The 21,188-nt window shown below is 45.8% G+C and overlaps 9 protein-coding genes across 9 annotated transcripts; 5 read left to right on the top strand and 4 right to left on the bottom strand.

Moving 5' to 3' along the window:
• Positions 1–1,560: 1,560 nt before the first annotated feature.
• SERLADRAFT_461410 (uncharacterized protein) lies at positions 1,561–2,964 on the top strand (the record flags this gene model as incomplete). Its single annotated transcript, XM_007315649.1, has 5 exons — positions 1,561–1,719; positions 1,781–2,371; positions 2,429–2,604; positions 2,669–2,735; positions 2,793–2,964. 4 exons carry the CDS (start codon positions 2,210–2,212, stop codon positions 2,847–2,849), a joined length of 462 nt encoding a protein of 153 aa, XP_007315711.1.
• SERLADRAFT_461409 (uncharacterized protein) lies at positions 2,954–3,910 on the bottom strand (the record flags this gene model as incomplete). Its single annotated transcript, XM_007315648.1, has 2 exons — positions 2,954–3,549; positions 3,614–3,910. The coding sequence occupies 2 exons, from the start codon at positions 3,880–3,882 to the stop codon at positions 3,366–3,368; spliced, it is 453 nt and encodes a 150-aa protein (XP_007315710.1).
• A 279-nt stretch (positions 3,911–4,189) lies between these two features.
• On the top strand, positions 4,190–4,785 carry SERLADRAFT_382858 (uncharacterized protein; the record flags this gene model as incomplete). The annotated part of the gene is made up of 1 exon (XM_007315647.1): positions 4,190–4,785. A coding segment is annotated over one exon (316 nt), but the record flags the coding sequence as incomplete, so codon positions are not given.
• A 1-nt stretch (position 4,786) lies between these two features.
• Positions 4,787–5,005, bottom strand: SERLADRAFT_367183 (uncharacterized protein; the record flags this gene model as incomplete). The annotated part of the gene is made up of 1 exon (XM_007315646.1): positions 4,787–5,005. One exon carries the CDS (start codon positions 5,003–5,005, stop codon positions 4,787–4,789), a length of 219 nt encoding a protein of 72 aa, XP_007315708.1.
• Positions 5,006–5,308: 303 nt separating this feature from the next.
• SERLADRAFT_413954 (uncharacterized protein) lies at positions 5,309–8,145 on the bottom strand (the record flags this gene model as incomplete). Its single annotated transcript, XM_007315645.1, has 5 exons — positions 5,309–6,061; positions 6,114–7,097; positions 7,156–7,418; positions 7,504–7,798; positions 7,858–8,145. 5 exons carry the CDS (start codon positions 8,134–8,136, stop codon positions 5,552–5,554), a joined length of 2,331 nt encoding a protein of 776 aa, XP_007315707.1.
• Positions 8,146–8,220: 75 nt separating this feature from the next.
• Positions 8,221–8,886, top strand: NDUFB9 (NDUFB9, NADH-ubiquinone oxidoreductase; the record flags this gene model as incomplete). Its single annotated transcript, XM_007315644.1, has 5 exons — positions 8,221–8,426; positions 8,495–8,583; positions 8,642–8,669; positions 8,720–8,735; positions 8,795–8,886. The coding sequence occupies 5 exons, from the start codon at positions 8,278–8,280 to the stop codon at positions 8,840–8,842; spliced, it is 330 nt and encodes a 109-aa protein (XP_007315706.1).
• A 285-nt stretch (positions 8,887–9,171) lies between these two features.
• On the top strand, positions 9,172–13,048 carry SERLADRAFT_446852 (uncharacterized protein; the record flags this gene model as incomplete). The annotated part of the gene is made up of 9 exons (XM_007315643.1): positions 9,172–9,381; positions 9,433–9,901; positions 9,971–10,048; positions 10,177–11,189; positions 11,245–11,433; positions 11,488–11,630; positions 11,695–11,934; positions 11,992–12,219; positions 12,283–13,048. The coding sequence occupies 9 exons, from the start codon at positions 9,172–9,174 to the stop codon at positions 12,992–12,994; spliced, it is 3,282 nt and encodes a 1,093-aa protein (XP_007315705.1).
• A 579-nt stretch (positions 13,049–13,627) lies between these two features.
• On the bottom strand, positions 13,628–15,006 carry SERLADRAFT_435389 (uncharacterized protein; the record flags this gene model as incomplete). Its single annotated transcript, XM_007315642.1, has 5 exons — positions 13,628–13,882; positions 13,948–14,266; positions 14,318–14,355; positions 14,393–14,656; positions 14,716–15,006. The coding sequence occupies 5 exons, from the start codon at positions 15,004–15,006 to the stop codon at positions 13,628–13,630; spliced, it is 1,167 nt and encodes a 388-aa protein (XP_007315704.1).
• Positions 15,007–17,598: 2,592 nt separating this feature from the next.
• SERLADRAFT_435388 (uncharacterized protein) lies at positions 17,599–17,946 on the top strand (the record flags this gene model as incomplete). Its single annotated transcript, XM_007315641.1, has 1 exon — positions 17,599–17,946. The coding sequence occupies one exon, from the start codon at positions 17,599–17,601 to the stop codon at positions 17,944–17,946; it is 348 nt and encodes a 115-aa protein (XP_007315703.1).
• Positions 17,947–21,188: the final 3,242 nt, after the last annotated feature.

Genomic DNA, 21,188 nt, shown 5'->3' with positions numbered 1-21,188 from the left:
TTCGTCTAGAAATGCTGTGTGATCGCGAAAGATCTGAGTGCTTTCAAATGCATAGGAGTCGTGGACGCTGCCCGTATGGCCCAGACCGTAGTCAACTATCCGTAGATTGTGCAGCAAGATAACGATCTGGGATTAATTAGTCAATATCTGTATGTAATATTTGTGATCGGGACAACGCACTTGAGCGTTTAATGAGTAATTTGATGAACGATCGTACCAGGCCTCGCCAAAATGGCTTGGCTTTTGGAACAGCGGGAATGTTGTCCCATCTACTGAAAGCCAGCCGTTTTGCCATGATGGGCAGACCTTTGACCCTGCATAAGCTTTAGCTTTTATTTTTTCCTCATTTGTTGGTTTGCACATAACCATGTCATGCAGGGAAATGAGCGCGACAACCACCCGCTTAGTCGATAGCACTACTGTGCCGGCTGATACTCCAGCCCATTCGGCTACATCATTGCATGACGCAGCATTCCCGTAATGTCCGGCCCGAACAAGAAAGATGGCGAGCTGGAGGGAAACAGCATACTGGGGGTTGTTGGACTCGTTATGAAATATTGGGTGGTTCTCGATCAGGGTCACGATTGCATCAAAAGTTGCCGGAAGCACGCGGAGCTTACGCGAGAAATGGCGGGTGTCGTTATGGCGAGCCCACTCAAGCAAGCCAAGTTGGGGCTGCCGAAATGCAGGTGCTTTGGGAAAAAAAACCCTGGTCTCTTCCACCGTTTTGTGTAGCATCATGTATACTACGGATGTGACCTGCATAAGTGTGAGCTGAGTGATTGGATGTGATTGATACCCCATATCCTCGGCATCGTTGTCCTCACCACCCTCCGACTCTCGATCAGATTCTCGATCCGACTCGCCTATGCCGTCAGACCCGCCGCTAAGCGATAAGCTATCCAAATCGAGCCCCAACCCCAACTCTGATCCCACATTGGAGCTAACCGAGTCACTGGAGTCGGAATCACTTGATGATGACGTTGAAAGGCCGATAGACAACTGGGCCGGTTGTTTCAGGGAAGCTAGCAAGCTGTTAAGTAGCGTTGTTTGTGAGTTGATGAATAAACTGTCGAGAGCATTGAGATGCTGATCGCGGATTGTAGGACGGTGTCGACTCATAATTACGATGGATTTGTGGGGGGGAGGCTCAATCTGATCTGACTTTTTATATATACAACCTTTGTAGTCTGACTTTGTATATCTGATCGAGAATTCATCTATACCCGACCCTTTCTGGTAATTATTTCAGCTTCAGACGCTTACAAATATCCACTTTTCTTTTTTTCAGGCTCCTGAAAATATTTCAGCGTTTACTTCGAACGACGCTAATGCGTTTGATCTCAAGGAGGGGAGCTTTTATTTAAACGATTTAATTGACGGCGACATGTTTTTACGTTTTGGGAATTGATATTAATACTTTTACATTTTGTCTATCAACTAATGACTCTGAGTCCGCTAAGTGTCTGAAGGAATCTGGTATGGCCCGCTCGTATTTTCCAATGTCGTGACAATGCCTGGTGAGAGGTAATCTGCGGTCCCGATTTTGCCACTTTCGCTGATTGGCCTGATCGTTTCATCTCTCATACCTGATTAGCGCTCGATCAGCGTCTGATCATGAACGCAACAGATTGACAGACAACACAGGATTATCTCAGATACTCACAGTGTCTGATCTGCTAAAATGGATTTTTCCGACACACGTTCTAATCAGGCTCAGTTCGTCCTTTCTTCCCGGAAAAAGTGTTCTACTCAGGAGGTTTCTACCTCTTTCATACAGGTCTCCGTCTATGGGCGTTAATGAAAATCCATGATCTGGATTTGCATCATTTGTTATTTCACGAATGCTCCACATATCACCGTGGATGCACTCGGAGCTCCGAATACCGCGCAATTAGTCCAAGAGGACAATGTCGCTGTTTTCACAGCCAGGAAAGATTTTTTTGCTTTCTGATCGGGATAATCATTCACTCGGGATGCTCTACTTCATCTCTCCGTGTTGAGATTATCAGTGTCATTTGATGGCAGTTCGTCAAACCAACTGTATGTCATAACTTTCTATGCTATTGTCCCAACTTCACGTGGGTAGCATGTGTTGCCCCATCTATGGTATGTTCATCACGAGAACAAAGACTTTCACGGATTCGGCTCTGCTGTGAACGCATATAAGGACCCTCTTCTAACATTACATCTTTAACATATTCCCTCGATGTCAGCAACCCCGGTCAACAATGGCGGGGAGACCATGCCCCCTGGTAGCGGCCAATACGGTATGAAATTTGTCCTGACAGGCAAGTATGCCGCCCTTAGGGACACCGACCCCGGTTCTCCCATCGTTCAGGCAAGTGATAGTAGTAGCGATCATGCTAAGGTATTTCAAGGCATTTTTTCATCCAATCGCGCGTATTTACTGACTGACGTCGGGCAGTGGAACCTTAAAAGGCTCAAAAATAGTAACAAATATACTATTCAGAGCTCCGCCTGCAGCCACTATACCCAGGTTGAAGATGTTTCCGCAGCAGACATTGGTCACGACGTCCTTTCCAAACCTGATTCCTTCCAGTGGACCCTCAAGAAGACCAGTACTGATAGTAACCGATTTTAGTGAAACTTTTTCCAACTTTGTGGTGCCATTCATCATCTGACGAAATGTCCTCGTTTTTCGCAGTATTTACTTGGACCCAGCCAATTCTCCTCTAGGATGGAACATTGCCGACGACCAAGAAGGAACCCATGTGAGCCACCAGTGTAATTATGCTGCCGTCATTTGCCTAACAACTTTCCGACTATAGGTGACTTTAGCAAACTCTATTGAGGTCTCAGCTGAGTGGATTTTTGAAAAGCGGTAATGACAGCACGCCGATTTGAAGGATGTATGTAAATGTTGTAATCGTGTAATATACTGTATCAGTCACTGGCATTTTCGTCTGCACAAATATGCACCATTGTCTTGTTTAAAACAAATTTGTCAAATTTGGGACAGTATTGCGAGCTACTACTGTGATGCAATGGTAGGGGACAATTGCATCCCCCTATCGAATTGTCAAGTCCCCAGAAACTGTGTTTACTCAGAACAAAGCATAAACCTGTACTGCGCTCCGAGAAAGTGCTCTAAATTTTCGCTGTTCCAGAGAAAGTAAATGTTTCTGCCTTCCTTGAACACGTCTAAATCATGGACATGATGGATCCCGACGTCGTTCAAGCAAGGACTGACCTGGCGCGCCAAAGACGAGCACTGAGCGTCTACCAAGTGCTCTAGTCAAATTTTCAGTAGTCTATCAGTAGTTTTCCATCATTGAGGCGTTATTGGGATGCTCGGGAGGAAGATAAAAATACGCGGATACCCACCTTAGACAGAGATATCATTATGATCGATATCGGTTCTCCGCAAGTATGCTGAAACCATCATGAAATGCTTGAATACCACATCTAACCAAAACCCATCCTCCCGAGATATAAGACTGAGTTACCTCAGAAAAAGTACGGGTCCCAGGTATGAATATGGAGAATGGTGACGGAATGGCTAGGGGAACATTGTATTTGGTGAGTCTTTTGGTTAGAACATGGATATGGATATGGTTTCATCCATCGTGTGAAACCAAAGCAATATGACCCATGGCCAAGCATGCATATCACATCAAAGGTGTCGATGCCAAGCAGCCCAACATCTTCGACATCGGAGACAATAGTGAATGATATCCTGACGTTTGGCATGGACGAGGATGCAGTCATGGCTTCAGAAACGTGTTCAGCCCATGCGGATGTCACAATAGACACCGACTCGCCAACTGCAACGAGGGAACCGTGCCCACCAGAATCGCCCAGTTCACCACCCACATCTGTATACGAACAATGCAGAAATCGTCTTCTTCCAATCGTCATGATGTCTGCTAGGATGAAAGACCCCAGTAAACATATCGACTGTGACAAGCACCTTGCAGCCTTGATTACGGACGAGCATTGCAAAAAATTCATGCAGCAGTCGAAGGAAATCAGACAACAAATGCAGGCTCTCGAAGCACGCAAAGCTTCCGAGCTGAACGATACGGGAACAAAGCGAGACAGAGAGGACGAGCTGACTTGGAGTCGTAATGGTCGAAGGCGTGTGGACGAGTGTGTAGACTCCGTTGTGGCATCGGAGGTACCGAGGAAAGACAGTGAAACCACTTTGGTGGAATTTTCTACTCAACCACCAACACCAAAATCAAAGATGCTCGACTCTGAGATGGAAGATATGACTTCAGTCACACAGAACGCCCCACAACATGTCCGGAACAACACGTCTAATGCTGGTGGACCGGACGCGACTATGGACATAGATGCCTCTTCGACGACGGAAGATAAGTCAATGCTACCCGGGCCATCGCTGAGGGACGGTATTGGGGCATCTGCAGTTGACGCAGTTGCGTCTTCTCCCAATCAAAATTCGGATGAGCTCCTTGACTCACCGCACGCGAATTTCCGTCAGCAAACCGAACTACCGTCTTCCGCGCACTCCGTTCCTCCAGAGAAGGCTGAAGACGTGAATATGCTTTCTGAAGAGAATGCAACTGATGGCGCGAGCCATTTGTCGCTCCCATCGTCATCGTCCGCTATACCCCCATCACATACGCACCCGTATCATCCTCTCATAGCATTATCTAACCAGTCCACCCAATCATCTGATTGGGGTGTACCTGGCTTATGGTGCATGAAAGTAGGACTCGAGTCAACAGGCCTCCTTGATATCGATTTTGAAGTCACCCCAGACTTGCCAACTCCGTACGAGCTAAAAAATGACGAAGCGTCAGTCTAAATTCAAGTTCTTTCCATTTATTTCTTGATAAACAATAATTCTAGTAACCAAAGCCCATTGAAATTCACGCTGCACCTTCTTTGCCTTCCCAGAGAATCCATTTCTGAGCTCGCTCGACACGTTGACCACGCAACCTCGAACGAGGTGATGGTAAATAAAGTAGAACGAGCTCCCATGGGTTGGCCTGCAGGTGGAAAGCTGGCCATACATATGAATCCTGGGCGTACCGAGGGGCGTAGCTGGTTACCTCGAGATTTGGTAGGTTAAACTCCGCTGGAGATATTTTACCTTTAATACGGAGGCAATTACAGGACGACACTAAACCCTTGGATGTGACTATACATACTTCCGTCGGAAAGAATACACTTCGGATCATCCAGTTTGGCGATCTTTCTGAATACACATTCATGCTGCATGCGTTCCTAGCTAATCCCGATCCCGGTTTGGAAAGCACGAGAATGTTCAGGAGCAGACATCAATGGCAACCCCTACGATCGCGCTTGCAAACAAACCACTCTCAGCCATCTTCAGCTTAGGGTGATGTATCTTCATTATTGCGTCGTACCTGCTATCGTACCTTCATTACTTACAATTGAAGTTGATATAATACTCTGGTTAGATATTTTACAAGACGACTTTCTTCTCATCATGAGGGTGTATGGTTATAAAAGACCCGTTCACGGACGCATCATACATACGAAAACATGATACACATACACTGTAGTGTAGAGGTAGTATGTACATGCGACACGAATGCTACGAGACAAGCAGTACGGGAATTTTGGGTTGTGCTGGACTGATGCTCATGCCCCCAAAAGACTCTCCAAGGCCATCTGCGTCAGAAAGATTTTGGAGTGGTTCCGGCTTTGGAATAGCGAGATGACCAGATCTCGTTAGCCCATGATTGTTGTCTTCTGCACTTTTGAGACTGTCAGAGTATATGTCATAGATGTCCTCTTCTTCTTCATCACCATCATCATCATCATCATCATCTTCGTCGTCGTCTTCATCAATGGCTACGGAAGACCATTCTCTATATACGCCCTGTATGTAAGGGCTGGATTTAGGTAGTCTATACGGGTCGAATGGGAAAAACGTATTGAGTTCCGCGTTTAACGACTCGCCATCTATTGTAGCCCTGGACCTCTGTCCTGGAGTGGGGTTATAATCGGAACGCTTATTGACCTCGAGAATCGAGTAGCAGTAGGCGAAATCGGTGGCCTGTGCGACGCGCGCAAATTGCATTACCACGTTCGATGAACAGACCTGTTTTTTCATGTTAATTCGTTACGTTCCTGAAGCAATATGGCAAAACTACCTTGAGTGGATTAAGTAGAGATGTCAACACCCGCTGCACGATGCTCAACTCTGGCATCCATTTCTTGCCGGAGCTAGCCGTTCCAAGTGATTCGTCCACATCTCCCTCATCCTCTTGCAGATCCCTCCATCGGAAGCAAAATATAAGGAACACTGCTTGAGTAACGGCATAAAACACGCTGTGGTGCGCCACACTGGGTAGCTCCTGTCCTGTTTGTAATATCACATCGAAAGCATCAAGATGACTCTGGAGGAAAGTACATAGCACGCTCATAACCCTTCGTGTGCCGTCGCGATCGACAAATTGGGCTCGGCTGACGAACGACGCTATGTAACTTGCAGCAGCTGCGCGCGTGACTGCCGGTTGATCTTGCGTGAGCAGAGCTTTTTCGACCAACATGCCTTGGAAAAGGTCACTGAACTCTGGGTCGAGGGAGGAGTACCAAAAGATGAGGAATTGAGTATAACGGGATTTAAATGTGCGGATGATGGTGCGGTCGAATATAGAGAGAAGAGTGTGGAACTGGGAACGACGGAGAGCGCGACCTCGTTCAAACGACAAAGGGGCAGGCGATGCGGGGAAGTCCGGCATGTCTAGCGCTGACGGTGGTGAGGTGAATCGAGGGGTGGCGGGAGAACTTGGAAAAGGTGAAGTTGCAGTTGCAGTTGCAGGTGCGGCTGCGGCTGCATGCAGGCGGTTGAAGTGATCGAATATGAGTTTGAGTATGGCATCTAGCTTGTTGACCATGTCGTGAATATGTTTAGCATCTCGATGTATGTCTGGGTTTCCTGTTTCCTCCGCATCACCATCATCGGAAGACAAGTCACTTAGATCATCAAATCCATCTTCACCGTCGCTTTCCGACTCCGGCTCGTCATCACCCTCCTGTCCCACGACAGTATCAAAAGGGTCTAACTCGAATATTTCGTCGTGATCCTGCGGGTCTTCCTCTTCAAGCTCCTCCAACTCAACTTGTATTTCCACCTACAAAGTTGGCTTTATTAGTATTGCATAAATGTATTAAGCAGTATGGAATACGTACATCTACTTGTATCGCACGATCTATAATTGTAGCTAATATGCGATCGGCAAGCTCGGGGCAATATTCTGTCACTCGAAGGAGGTTACGAATGTAGGCCACTTGAGCCACTTGTGGCTGACGCTTGTGGGGGAAATTTCGTACAAGTAAGGGTTGTAGGGTAGACGGTAACGTTGGGATGAGTGAAAGAAGGTGCTGCAGAAGGTAGTGTAGTCGATCGTAAATGACTCGACGAGTCAAGGGGCCGGAAGAACTCTCAGGATGACCTGCGTCCGAAATTTGAAGTCCGTATTCTGTGGCTCAAGTTGAGATGCTAACGAACTGCCACAGCAGAAAAGCTGGATTACGCACGATAAGTCAAGTCTTGTGCTATTTTGCCCAGGACGAGAGACAGATATTCTGGTCTTGCACTCAGGAGCATTCCAATAAAAACGGTGTATGACTTTACAAAAACAGTATCCATCGTTGTCCATGGCATGTTGACAATGGCTTCTACGAGGGCTGAGTGGCGCCTCTCCAGACGAGAGAGGACATGTGAAAGAGCCACTATCCACAATCGAAGTTGAGCGGATGGAACAGCGCCATCACCAGCAATATTCTTGGGGTTGAACTGGTCTACTAGCTGATCAAAAGCCTCACTGCGACCCTGCAGATGCGATCGTCAATTATCACACGAGCACAAAGCCCCTCACAGAATGTACTTACATTGAGTTTCTGCTGCAATGCATCATTGACAAACGCGAGATATAGGTCTTTTTTATATTTTTCGTCCTGTTTTACCCGTGAGTTGGTTGCTATTGGGCGCTGTGTGAACAAGGACGATGTATTTGCAGGTGATGGTTTCGATGATGAACGTTTTGTGAATTTCTCGAGTGTAACTTTTGGCTGTGGATCCATAAAGCGATTTACTGACGATACTGGACCTGACTTTGGTGTTCTATGGTTGAACTGGGAAAGCCTTGAATGTGGATCCATAATGCTCATGACTTGGTTGGGGCGGGTCCGATGGCCTGAAGGTCAGAAAAATTGCACAGCCCCTGCCGTGAGGGGCCTGCACGATTATGTAAGCATCTCCCGTTCTCATACACCTCTGCACAGAAAACGGACAAGAGGCAAACCACAATAATGTCGACGTCGCCATTCACGTCGGCGCACAGGCTATATGTCAAGTCTTTATACAGACGCATGCTCAAGAATGAGCTGGACTGGGTTGTAAGGCGAGATTTATGGAGGGGCAGAGCCATGCTCATCAGAGCTGAGTTTGAGCGCAACCGGTGAGTGCACAATGCATTTTCTTACTGGTACCATGTCTTATTCTGCATTGTAATGCTATCGTTTACAGAGATGTAAGCGATCCCAGAGCGCTGGCAGTTATTCTTGAGAAAGCGGAAGCCGATCTTGCTAGTAAACTACATCCTGATCCATACATTCGTGAGTGACTTGCGGCATTTGTCGTGTTCTAGCATTAATTATGCATCAATTTTCCTAGCTCCTACCATGCCTGGTGGAACGAAGTGGTACGTCTTCCTTATTGTAGCCCATAGTCGTCACTCATGTTCTGTTCTAGGGAGAGAAACATACCTGTAAGCGTTGACTACTCCGGTTGTCGCCCCCGATATGATGCTGACACTCATTGCACAAGCCTACGATTGCTCCTCTGTTCGACCACACCGCTGTCGGGCATCATTAACCTGTGTAGTCACTGTAGACGAATTTATTACATATTTTGCTGCTCCTTGGACGTTGTTTGCTAGGAGTGAGAACGTTTGTCCCCCAGGTGTGATGACCAGCACTGGTTTTAGGCCTGAGCCGCCCAACTGTGATATTTTATTTTTGTTGTAGCGTGATTTTGCCCCAGGTGGCATGAGCCATGATTAATCATGGGGTTCGCTTCAAACACATGGGGGCGGCCCAAAAGCGTGGTGGTGGCACCAGAGACGCGCCGTATATCTTTGCACTGAACATGATCCGGCTTTGGCTGGCTCCCTCCTTACTTCTGACCTTACTACGTCTGGTAACATGAATTATATTCGAGGCGCCGTCAATGCTATTAGTGCACCATACCAATACTATAAAGATCTTCCTCCAATCAATCCGTCAACATTGACTGGCGCAATCGACGTGATTGTCATTAAACGGCCCTTAGACGACGGTGACATCGAGCTCGCCTGTTCTCCATTTCATGTTAGATTCGGAAAGCTACAGGTTCTGCGTCCAGCGGAGAAGAAGGTGCGTATATGCGCTATTATCTGAAGCATCTAGCATCTGAAGTCAGCGCAGGTCAATGTCTCCGTCAATGGTCATCCAATTCCGTTCGACATGAAGATCGGAGATGCTGGGGAGGCCTTTTTCGTATTTGAGACGGAGGGTGAAATACCAGATGACCTCGTTACTAGTCCAATACTGGCAGCTACAAGGTCTCCAGAAGCTAAAGATGTCAGCGTGCCGATCGATAATTTCGGTGCTAAGCAACACGAGGACAGTATTACAAAGACAGAAGAAAAGGAGGACATGCAGGAACCGGAATTTCTTGATCTCAATGCTACCGCTACTACCAAGGACACTAATGAACTCTCCCTATCCAAACCACCGTTACCTTCGCCGCCCGCCACTCCACCCCCAGTTGCTGCTGAGACGTCGTCTCTTTTATCAAGTACTGGAACACAAATGAACCCGTTAGGTGAGGTCGATAATGCATTAAGAGTCAGTGATAGCGAGGTACACCCTCCCGATGTTCTGTATCAATCAGGTAAGTTGCCCACCCACTCCTGTCGTCTACGTTTAGTATCTTCAGCAACTGATCTGTCATACATTACAGATATGGCGTTAGACATGTCAGGGTATCATTCCCATGGTCGCGAGGCGTCCGATCGAACGGTGACATCTGAAAGCACACGTGGCTCTCCTTCACATCACATCGTGTTTCCAACCGGCTCTCCCCCACAAGGCAGTCAGGCTTCGAGTTGCGTTTATTCAGTTTATTCAATTAGGAGTTAGAACTTAACAAATGTTTTTACTGCGTAGGATCCCCGAGTCCTGAGCATTCACCATTTTCACCCTCGGTCAGACCAAAGAGCATATCCCTTCTCAAGACAGCCTTTCCTGTGCAACGTGCTACATCTGAACCTCCACCAGACTTTGACGAACAGCGTGGAGTTGTAGATCCTGATCATACACCTGTACAAGAGTATTCATGGGAATGGGGTGGTTTTCCTCAACCGTCTCCATTAAGAACGGCATTCCCCAAGGCTAGCAGGCTGGATCACAAAGGAAAGAACAAAGCAGCCTTAGATCTTGTTCTCCCGTCATACCTCGAAGAGGAGCTATCCACTAAAGATGACTCGAGTATCATAAGGAGCCATAGCGTACCACTTGAGGTTGATGGAAGTCCACGCACAATACGTCCTGAATTGTCTACCGTAGATGACCGTGATGGCGAAGGGCCTGGTCCCGGAGGCTTTGGCTCTGGAGGGAGGTTAACTGCCATTCGGGAAGATCCCACTAAATTTCAGGTCTGGATCGAGGGAAAGGTCATAGAATTCGAGTTAAGCATTGTAGAGTCTGATCAGCGGGGCAGTAAAGTTTTCGATGGCGGTGACGAGGTTGAAGCAGCACGGCTATTTGATTCGGGAAAGATCGATTATAGTAGGTTGCTGAGGGATGATACAGTCGTCAGAGACGATAAACTAGTCATCAAGTGGGTCGGGGGACAATTCATCACTCGTAGTGATGGTTCACCGCTGATGGAGGCGCTTTGTCTATGGCGCGATGCGGCACTTCAAGATTACTATACTGATCCGCCAGCTCTTCCGACACCGCAACCTTCACCAACGTATGAGGAGGAACCATTTTCGTCGTCGTCGTCATCTGATGAAGAGCAGAAGATGGCAAGCCCCAAATCCGTAGAGCTATCACGAAAACCAACTTCTTCGAGTTGGGTACGATGGTGGAGTCGAAGTAGGGACAAAGACGAAGAACTCAAGTCTCAGAGGAGTAGACCTGTGCTACGAGGGTCAACCTCCGTCCCTTTGAATGCAGTACGCTTGACAGCTTTTTAAATGGAAGGGCATGCATTTATATTTTCATGTTTAGGCTGTAAAGTCCAGTTCAATGCCCAAACCGCGAACTCATGCACCCTCTGTGTCAGCTCCTGCTATAACTCCGCCACCTGGCCAAGCACTACAACCATCAGGATCTGATTTGGAGGCAGCCCTTCGAGTTAAGATCGTTGAGAGTCGGAGGAAGTACGCGAAGACATTAAGACTTTCGTCTGATCAGCTGGTGAGTGCCACGGTTGGGCAAGTTTGGTTTCTCTTCTTAGTGTTTTCGATGTAGAAATCTCTCGATCTCAAATCTGGTGCGAACACAATCACATTCTCGCTTTCGACGACAGGTGTTCCAGTATGCACGGCACGAATTTTTGTGTGGGACTCCACAGACCATGTCGTTGTGTCCGATATTGATGGGACTATCACAAAGTCGGTTGATTTCTTTGTGCAAGGTTTTATCTTGGAGTGCTAAGTAAAGTGTTACATTATACAGGTCGGATGGTCTTGGTCACATTTTCACGATGATAGGTCGTGACTGGACGCATCTTGGGGTGGCGAAGCTGTACACAGATATTACCCGAAATGGCTACAAGATCATGTATCTCACCTCTCGTGCCATTGGACAGGCAGACTCAACCCGAGATTATCTGAAAGGAATCAAGCAGAATGACTACCAGCTACCCGAAGGTCCTGTTATCATGAGCCCAGATCGGTTGATGGCGTCGCTACATCGGTAGGCGCATTCAACAAATGCTGATTAACCAGCGTTGATTTTTTGGCCGGAATACAGGGAGGTTATCATGCGCAAACCCGAAGTTTTCAAGATGGCCTGTTTGCGTGACATCCAACGGCTGTTTGGAGATGCCTCGCGTAGTCCTTTCTATGCTGGTTTTGGTAACCGCATAACGGATGCACTATCATATCGCAGTGTAAACATCCCGAGCGCACGGATATTCACGATCGACTCGTCCGGAGAGGTAAAGATGGAGCTGTTGGAGCTGGCAGGTTATAAGTCTTCGTGCGTATTGGTTACACGCAACGTTGGCCGCAAAATCTCATCGCGTTGACACTTAATATACAGCTATATACATATGACGGACCTTGTTGATCAGATGTTCCCTCCAATCAACCGCAAATGGACTCCAGAATTCACAGATTTCAACTATTGGAAGATACCCGTCCAAGAGTTCGCACTGCCAGATTTGACACCACCATCGCCTGCTCTTAGCGCACGTTCCGATACATCTAATCAAAGCACGCTTGCTAGGATACGAAACTTCAGTCTGGTCGGCAGTAGGCAATCAAACAACATGAAGCAGTTTGCGTTGCCTCCACCAACCACGGAAATGGTGCGACGCGACCGAGATAACAGGAGCTCACATCTCAGACAAATGTCTTCTCTGGAGCGGTTGAGTAGTACATTCGCTGCTTTCACACAATCGTCACCCGTAGATGAGAGTGGTATGAGTGCCAGTCCTGCATCAAGGTCATCGTCATCTACCTTCCTCGATTCTGGTTCTGAAGATGGCGCGGAGGATGGTGAAGATGGTGCATTCAAGCCGAGGACAAGGGCAAGGAGCAGAAGCATAACTAGTATGCCAGGATCGTTAGACGACATGCATTTTGGTTTGGATGATGATGATGATGATGATGATGTAAATGGCGACGTGGAAGAGGGTTATGGTTATGATGGTGGAGAAGAAGGGCCAGAGAATGAAGAAGAGGCCGCTGAGGAAGCGTTCGATGAGGACTTTTTTGCTACAGGTGAGATGAAGCATGTGCCGTTTTTGTAATCGTAATAATTATACATAGTACATCGATATCAATAAAATAGTGTCAGTATGGGATAACATGTTCAGCCCTCTATTTCAAAGGTTAAATGTCAAGCACCTAGCTTTTGATATCAGATTTTATCACCCGAGTACCGTGACAATAGGACACGCCCCGCAAGCGCTTTTTCTCGCAGTCTCGTACCCATCCTCTATTTCGAGAGAGGAGGGATTTATCCTAGTGATTTGAGATGATATAAGAAAATAAAATTAAAATAAAACACATCACATGACTCGAAAATTTGAACATCCCTTGGCCTCTGTGTTGAAAGACGACGAGATACATGATGTAAGAGCAATATAAGTGGAGTGTACAGTGGGTGAAAACGGTGAAATGAATTGCTAGACGCGCCTCTGCTATACCATCGCAGTTACGCTTGCTGGCCTACACGCCTGTATCCAGAAAATCAATAACTTACGCCGAAGGTAATATTGGTGTCATCTTACTATCATCACGAGACTCAGGTACTTCAAACTACTCCCTTGATCGGTCAAGATTGCTCGAAGCGATCGTGAAATACAGGAGATAGGTTGTAGTGCTAATAATATACAATCCATGAGTACTTATGTGTGAGAAGTGGCGCTGCCACATGCACACTACGAAGAAGGTACAGGAGGGATGCACCCGATTATGAAACTGGCACGACGCGTCCAGTGAGCAATGTTGCTGAAGAGACCACCGGTTTCATCATCTTCTCTGTCAATGATTCGGGAGCGTAATTTCCAGGTACTGAGGTCCTTGCAAAGTATATTGAAGCGAGCTACCACTTCATCCATAGAAGGCCGTTTAACTGGGTCGTCTTGGACCATGTCAGCTACTAGCGGTATCATGAATTCAAATCCAGATTTTCCCTTCAGTCAAGCACATGCACCATTAGTCCTAATTTTAAAATGGCTCAGCAGATTGTGGAGCTCACCTGTATAAAATCTTCCCTGATGACATTACCAATGTAGTATATATCGGTATAGAAAGGATTTCGAGGTTCAATCGACCGTTGAAATTCTGGTACTGTCTTATCGCCGCCCCATATGGGATCTTCGAGAGGTGCTTCATCGCCAGGATCATAACGACGAGATATACCAAAATCGATGAAAAAATATTTTGGTGGGCACTGCGTGCGACTGCGATGTCTCGCTTCACCCTTAAAGTCGCGCCTCATATCAGGATCATAAGGATGAAAGGCATCGATATAAAGCGAGGACGCGTCCATCATGATATTCAAGTTCATGCAGTCGCTATGTAGAACTCATGAAAGAATGATGACACTAGGAGCAAAGGTATCTTACCGATGGGCCACGCGATGTTTGTGCATAAATTGAAGGCCCTAGCCAAGTATGAGACAATACAATAGTTTAATCAACAAGCTGATACCTCGAATATCTGCCGAAAGCTGGATCGTCGTACTGTCGCAGTAAAGGCATGACCATCAAAATTTTGTCCTCTTCTCCTGGTACTTGAAAAAGTTCATATATAGGGACGCAGTGATTAGCAGGATCGCTCGCTATAGGTCCAGACGAGAAATAACGTCCAATATCGGCCTCGAAAGGGTGACGTGATTTGTTAATAACTTTCAAAGTCACGTATGAGCCGTCCGCTATTCGAGTTGCGTCCAATAAATGTGGGTACTGTGCAAAATAGTCTCAGTCCCAATATGTAGCAATAGTGACGAAGGCACTGAACTTACCCAAGGTATTTGTGCATCTTCGCAGTGATACCACCTTTTTTTGGTATTCTGCCAGGACGGCACCCAACCAGGAGCATATCTTGGGCGAAGGAGGTATCCAAGCTCCCCTAGCCACTGGAAATGATCACACCACCAGAGTTCATCTTTAGCGAGCGCTGCCACAGGATTAGCTCCAGCTGGTTTGTTGGAAGCCAAAACATCTTGCACCCTGGAACTAACTTTACTGTCCTTTGCCTTGGCGTTGTTCAAATTGAGTGCCCGAGCCTGGCACTTTTCGAACGGCGATAACATGATGCAACGTCGAACGCCTTACCGGGACCAGTAAATAAGACAACAGTCAACGCACGAAGCAAACGCCAAAGTGCACGTTGACAGTCAACACATTGCAAACGCATGCACTTACCGAAATTCTCCCTGGACTAGCTTATGGACTTCGAGTATTCCTGATTTGGATAAGTCTTGTCATATATTGCATTGGTCGTATTGCGGCTCACAAAAGTTTCCGTACACTGAACATTGTCTCCTCCTGATCGTCACCTGAGGCAAGCGCAACCACTGGCAATAGTCCGCTTTAGCAAAGGTTTCCAGAATACAAAATCTAGAACTTATGCTCGTGGGACAGTATTTATTGTGTGAAAGTTGCCTGCTCAATGTGGCGCTCAAGAGTTTGTTTTGAACAGCTTAATAGACGAGGTTCGATACCGGGGACTCGGTTATATGTAGTCGCTAACTAGCATATTTCTAGTTGTTCATCTTATCTCATTTCATCATGTTTTGTGAGCTGGCAAGCGCTATAGTAGAGTTAATAAGTTGGTTGCCTCAGTAGAACTGTGTATTATGTACCTATAGTAGAGTTAATACTATACACAATTGTCAGTAAAGTACTTCTATAGTGATGATGTGGATATACTCACAGTTGGTTGCCTCAGTAGAACTGAGGAAAACAACTGTGATGCAACGAGACATACTGTGTTGTGGCTATGCAATTAGTAAGCAACAAAGCGGAAATACTCTAAGTCTATAGTATGGATTGCATATTCTAACACTCCCCTTCAATCCTAGCATAGACCAATCATATGAGTGATTTTATCATGTTTAACTTTTGATAGAGACTTAGTGAATATGTCTGCTATCACGTTGTTCGTAGGACAGAATAGTAGTGTGACTTTGTCATCACCAACTGCTTCTCAGATGAAATGATAGTGTATGTCTATGTGTTTTGTGTGGGGATGATATTTGTTGTTTTTGGACAAGGCAATCGCTCCTTGGTTGTCGCAGTAGAGTATTGTGGGTTTGTCTATGGGGGATCTGATTTCACCGATAAGGCTTTGGAGCCAAAAGACATCCTTGAGTGCATGCGTCGCCGCTATATACTCAGGCTCTGTACTCAATAATGCAATTATCAATCATTTCTTGGCTCCCCATACAATTGGTAGGCCCAAGAAGAATGATACATGGCCTGAAATAGAGTGTTGGTGATCCTGGGATGCGTGGTCAGCGTCTGTGTAGGAGACAATTGGTTTGTTTCCATCAGCTGACTGATATTGCTGTCAATACCACACAGATGGAGTGCTGCATTGCAGAACTCCAGGCTGTAACCACTGGTTTTGAAACAGCTCTGGCCTGAGCCAGTAGATTCGTGGCAAAAGCCACGTCTGGTTGAGACCCTAGTGCGATCCATGTGAGGCATCCAATAGCCTCTTGATAGGGTGTGTCACACATTTCTTCAAATTGCCTTGGTGTAGATGGTGATTGTTCGGTGCTGAGGGATATGCCAGGTTCTAATGGGGTAAGTGCTGGTTTTGCGTCCTTCAGTCCAAAGTGTTCAATCATTGTGTCAATGTACACTTTCTGGGATATTGCTATGGTGCGTGACTTTTGATTATATTCTATAGTGAATCCTAGAAGCCACTTGATGTGTCCAAGGTCAGATACCTCAAAGTATTTTGCTATGTTGTGTTTGAACGATTCTATTGTGAGGAATCGATTTTTCTCATCGCATTCCCATCATGTTGTGGTTATCCAACTCATTCCCTGTCACTCCTCTTGCTCTTGGACTAGAGATTACAGTCAGCATTCTATTACTCTTATCCTTTTTCTTCTTATTTTCCATTCATACTCATGTCCTATTGTACTTACAACAAAGGAGAACTGTTGTAGACCCTCGAGAAGACATCCAGATAACATAGCAATGATCTAATGCTATGTCTGGGAATACTCTGGTGTGAGGAATCGATTTTTCTTATTGCATTCCCGTCATGTCGTGGTTAACAGACTTGATCCCTGTCACTCCTCTTGCCCTTGGACTAGAGATCACAGCAGGTGTCTTATTACTTTTATCCTTTTTCTTCTTATTCTCGATTCACACTCACGTCCTATCATACTTACAACAAAGGAGACTTGTTGTAGACCCTTGAGAAGATATCCAGATGACATAGCAACAATCCAGTGCTATGTCTGGGAATACTTCGGAGGAATATTGATAAGCGAAGAAGGTTGTGAGTCAGCGCCTTCTCATGGGCTTACTGATACAGCCAATCGCACATCCCTTACCAATACATTTTCTCATACAATTAGTAAATATGATAGATCGGACCACCTTCTCCTTCTTTTCTTATTGGTTAGCTAGCTGGTCAGACCACTTTCTTAGTTCTTCCCTTTCTCGGTCTGACCATCGCCGTTCACTATATAAAGAAGTACATACTCGATGTATTATTCTCTAGTTCAATATTAGTTTAAATTTGCGCCCATACCAATACTCTTTAAAGCTCATACCCTGATTCACCGCCTTCCAGCAAGGACTTGACCAGGCATTGTACTTTGTTATATAGCTTCGTATTCGTTGCCTGACATCCGGAGGAATATTGATAAGCGAGGTAGGCTATGAATCAGCACCTTCTCACCATCACCATTGACCTCTTACTATCCATACCACCACACCTATCATCGTTCAGTCCTCTCAAACTGGACATCTCATCTACCATCACCACTCTCGTCCAATTCCTTGCATTCTTTGCCATCATCCAATATCTTCAGACTGAGCTTGTCAGCGACATTGTTTACCTTCACCGTGTCTACATCCCAACAGCACTCAGAAGAGTGGGTGTCAGAAGTGGACCGCAGAGACCAAAGAAAATTCCTCGCAGCCCTCAACAAGCCACTCCCCGTCCTCCCCGTCCCTACCGAAGTCCGTACCCCAGACATGGAAGGATCGGTAGAACAGATCACTGAGTTATATCAGGACTTGTCTGCTTCATCTTCTCCAATCAATTCAATTGAGGAAATCATCCTTGATATAAACAACGCTCTCGCCCTCACCCAGTCTATCTTTTACCATTCTGCCATCTGTAGGAGAAATTCTAGGAGCCTTGAGGAGGTACTACAATGTCTTAGACAAGGCACAGAGAGAACTTTTAATCTTCATATTCCTGCAGCACGGACAAATTCTATTGAGCAACTACTTTGAAAGCCTAGTATGCCCAAGTTACGAGAACACTCAGAGGGTTAAGCTTTTGAAAGGAGCAGCTAATGTACAGGAAAGAAACTTGTGCCTTATCTCACAGGACTATATTCCCTCCCTCCTTAAACTTTATTGTATCTACCCTCTCTCCTTCCCAAGCATACCCAGTTGACTTCTCCCTTACAATTTTGAACATACCTTACCTTGCGGTATTGTTCTAAGGAAGAAGCCCAACGAAAAACCCACCTACAATATCCCTTCCTCGCTTTTTACCAACAACTACTATGACATCTACTCTGCTTCTCCACGTATTATTGAAGAAGAACATGACACCAGCCTTAGTGGACATCCAGGTGAGAAAAAGACGTACAAAGGAGTGAACCGATCCTTCTAGTGGCCTAGTCTCAGAAGAGATATCAGGAAGTATGTTGCAGGATGTGAAATATGCCAGAGAGTCTCTGGCATATTGAAACCAACCAATAAGAAAAAGAATAACTATTGTATGACTTTAAGGATTAATCAGCAGGTGAGAGAATGTACTAATAATAAGTATTGTCACGCATATTCAGGAACCATATCCTCATTGTTACGATACACAATTTTCGGACCTTCAAATTTAATTCTCCTCTTTAACTTTATACTGTAGTTTTCACACATTGTGCCATGCAGCACTTTCCATTTTGTTCAAACTCCACCTTCTTGCGCTACACTGCCTTTATTCTTATTTTAGCTACAAGTCTCTCACACAGTGGAGCTAGTCACATGGGCTGTGCCCTCTGACATCATCAGCCACTGCTTTATCAACTGTATAGTACAACATGTACAAACAACCTGTAGTAGTATATATACCTCAATAGATCCAGGAGACTCCTCAGCGAGTCCTCCTGTTGTATCCTCACAACTAACTTGTTGAAGCCTTAAGGGTAACCACTCCCTCATCATCCTCTCTATAGCTTGTCTGAGTTGTGCGCCAGAGTAACAAACTCTTGGTTGTTACACTCATGATGAGGTACAATCCTGACTAAAGTGTCTATTAATATCTCCAGGCACTGATGGGGCTTGGAGCTGGTTGGCGAGATCTTTACCACCAGTCCTTACCTATAGTGCTGGCTGGCTGGGAGTACTACCCAGTCTCTGATCTGCGATATAAAGTGGTAACAATGGTTGAGAAAGCCTGTGAGGGCTATGAGAAGCAAAATAACAAAGGATACCTCTAGCCCTAGAGCCAGAGGTGTAACAGGGAAAGCATTTGAGAGCCAAGACATGGAACAAAAAGATAAGAAAATAAGAAAATATAAATGGTCCTTACATTACCCCCCCCCCTTTTATATTCTTGTCCCAAGAATTTTAACGCCACAGTCCGTAAAGCGGTTGGTGACCCAGTCGAAGAGGCAGGGCTTCTCGGTAGTAGTGGTGAAATTTTTGTAAGGGCAAAATTGTAATGCAGCGGCGGCAATTATGCTTGGAGCGGCAGGATGTTTGTGATGGAAGGCAGAAATGAGTGAAGGAGAATTCTTCAAGTGATGATCGGGTTCCCACGTCCTTTCCGTGAATGAGTATCCTTTCCAATAAACAAAATAGTCAAGCTTGGCCCCTTTTAGTTTGGTGGGTTGGGAAGCGATGATTTCTTCAGCTTTGTATTCAACCGCGCCATCTACTTGGATCAGCGGAGGTTCCGAAGTGCTGGGTTGATTGGGGAATTCCGGCGTGTGATACGGTGACAATAGTATTTCATTGAATACGGGATGGATTGCCTTCCAGGATCTTGTCAGGCAACAAATACGAAGCTATATAACAAAGCCCAATGTCTGGTCAAGTCCTTCCTTGAAGGCGGTGAATCAGAGTATGAGAATGAAGAGTATCGGTAAGAGCGCAAATCCAAACTAATATTGAACTGGAGAACAATACATCAAGTATGTACTTCTCTATATAGTGAACGACGATGGTCAGACCGAGAAAGGGAAGTACTGAGAAAGTGGTCTGACCAGCTAGCTAACCAATAAGAAAAAAGAAGAAAGTGGTCCGATCTATCGTCTTTACTAATCGTAGGAGAAAGTGTATTGGTAAGGGATGTACGATTGGTTGTATCAGTAAGCCCATGAGAAGGCGCTGACTCACAACCTTCTTCGCTTATCAATATTCCTCCGAAATATCCCCAGACATAGCACTGGATCGTGACTATGTCATCTGGATATCTTCTCGAGGGTCGACAACGAGTCTACCTCGTTGTAGGTACGATAGAACGTGAGTGTGAAGAGAGAATAAGAAGAAAAATGATAAAAGTAATAAGACACCTGCTGTAATCTCGAGTCCAAGGGCAAGAGGGGTGACGGGGATTGAGTCTGCTAACCACAACATGACGGGAATGCGATAAGAAAAATCGATTCCTCACAGATCTAGGGACATTGAGGAGATAGGCGGACGGGCCAACTATCACTTTCACAGTAAACGGGCTGAATCACTGACCATCCAATTTCTTCATCGGCCGATCAGTGGAGATATGAGTACCTTCTAACCACACCTTATCTCCTTTTTGATATTCCCGTGCTTCTGTGCATTTTTGGTCATAGTACTTCTTGAGATTTTGATTAGCGAGCAATAATGATTGCCATGTTTGCTCATGTAATTTCGTCATAGAAGTTGTGAAGTCTTCAGCAGCTTGCAAGTGTCCAGAAGGCTTTTGACCGGTTTCCTTGTGAGGGTGAGAACCATAGTTTACAAAGAAGGGGGTTTGATTGGTTGCGGAGTGGAGGTGGTTATTGTACGTGACTTCGGCAATTGCTAGCCAATCGGCCCAGTCATCCTGCCGGTGATTGATGAATGTACACAGGTAATGCTCTAGGTCCTGGTTTATCCGTTCGGATTGCCCATTGGTTTGGGGGTGGTAATCTGTCAATAGACTGGGTTCAATCCCGAGGGACTGATAGAAATCCTTGGTGAAGTTCGACATGAACTGAGGTCCTCTGTCCGATATGATTTTTTCTGGGATACCATGTAGTCGTATGACCAAATC

This window comes from Serpula lacrymans (genome assembly GCF_000218685.1).
Source record: "Serpula lacrymans var. lacrymans S7.9 unplaced genomic scaffold SERLAscaffold_4, whole genome shotgun sequence".
Taxonomy (NCBI): domain Eukaryota; kingdom Fungi; phylum Basidiomycota; class Agaricomycetes; order Boletales; family Serpulaceae; genus Serpula; species Serpula lacrymans.
The sequence above is the reverse complement of the archived record's forward strand: the minus strand, read 5'-3'. Positions and strand labels throughout refer to the sequence as shown.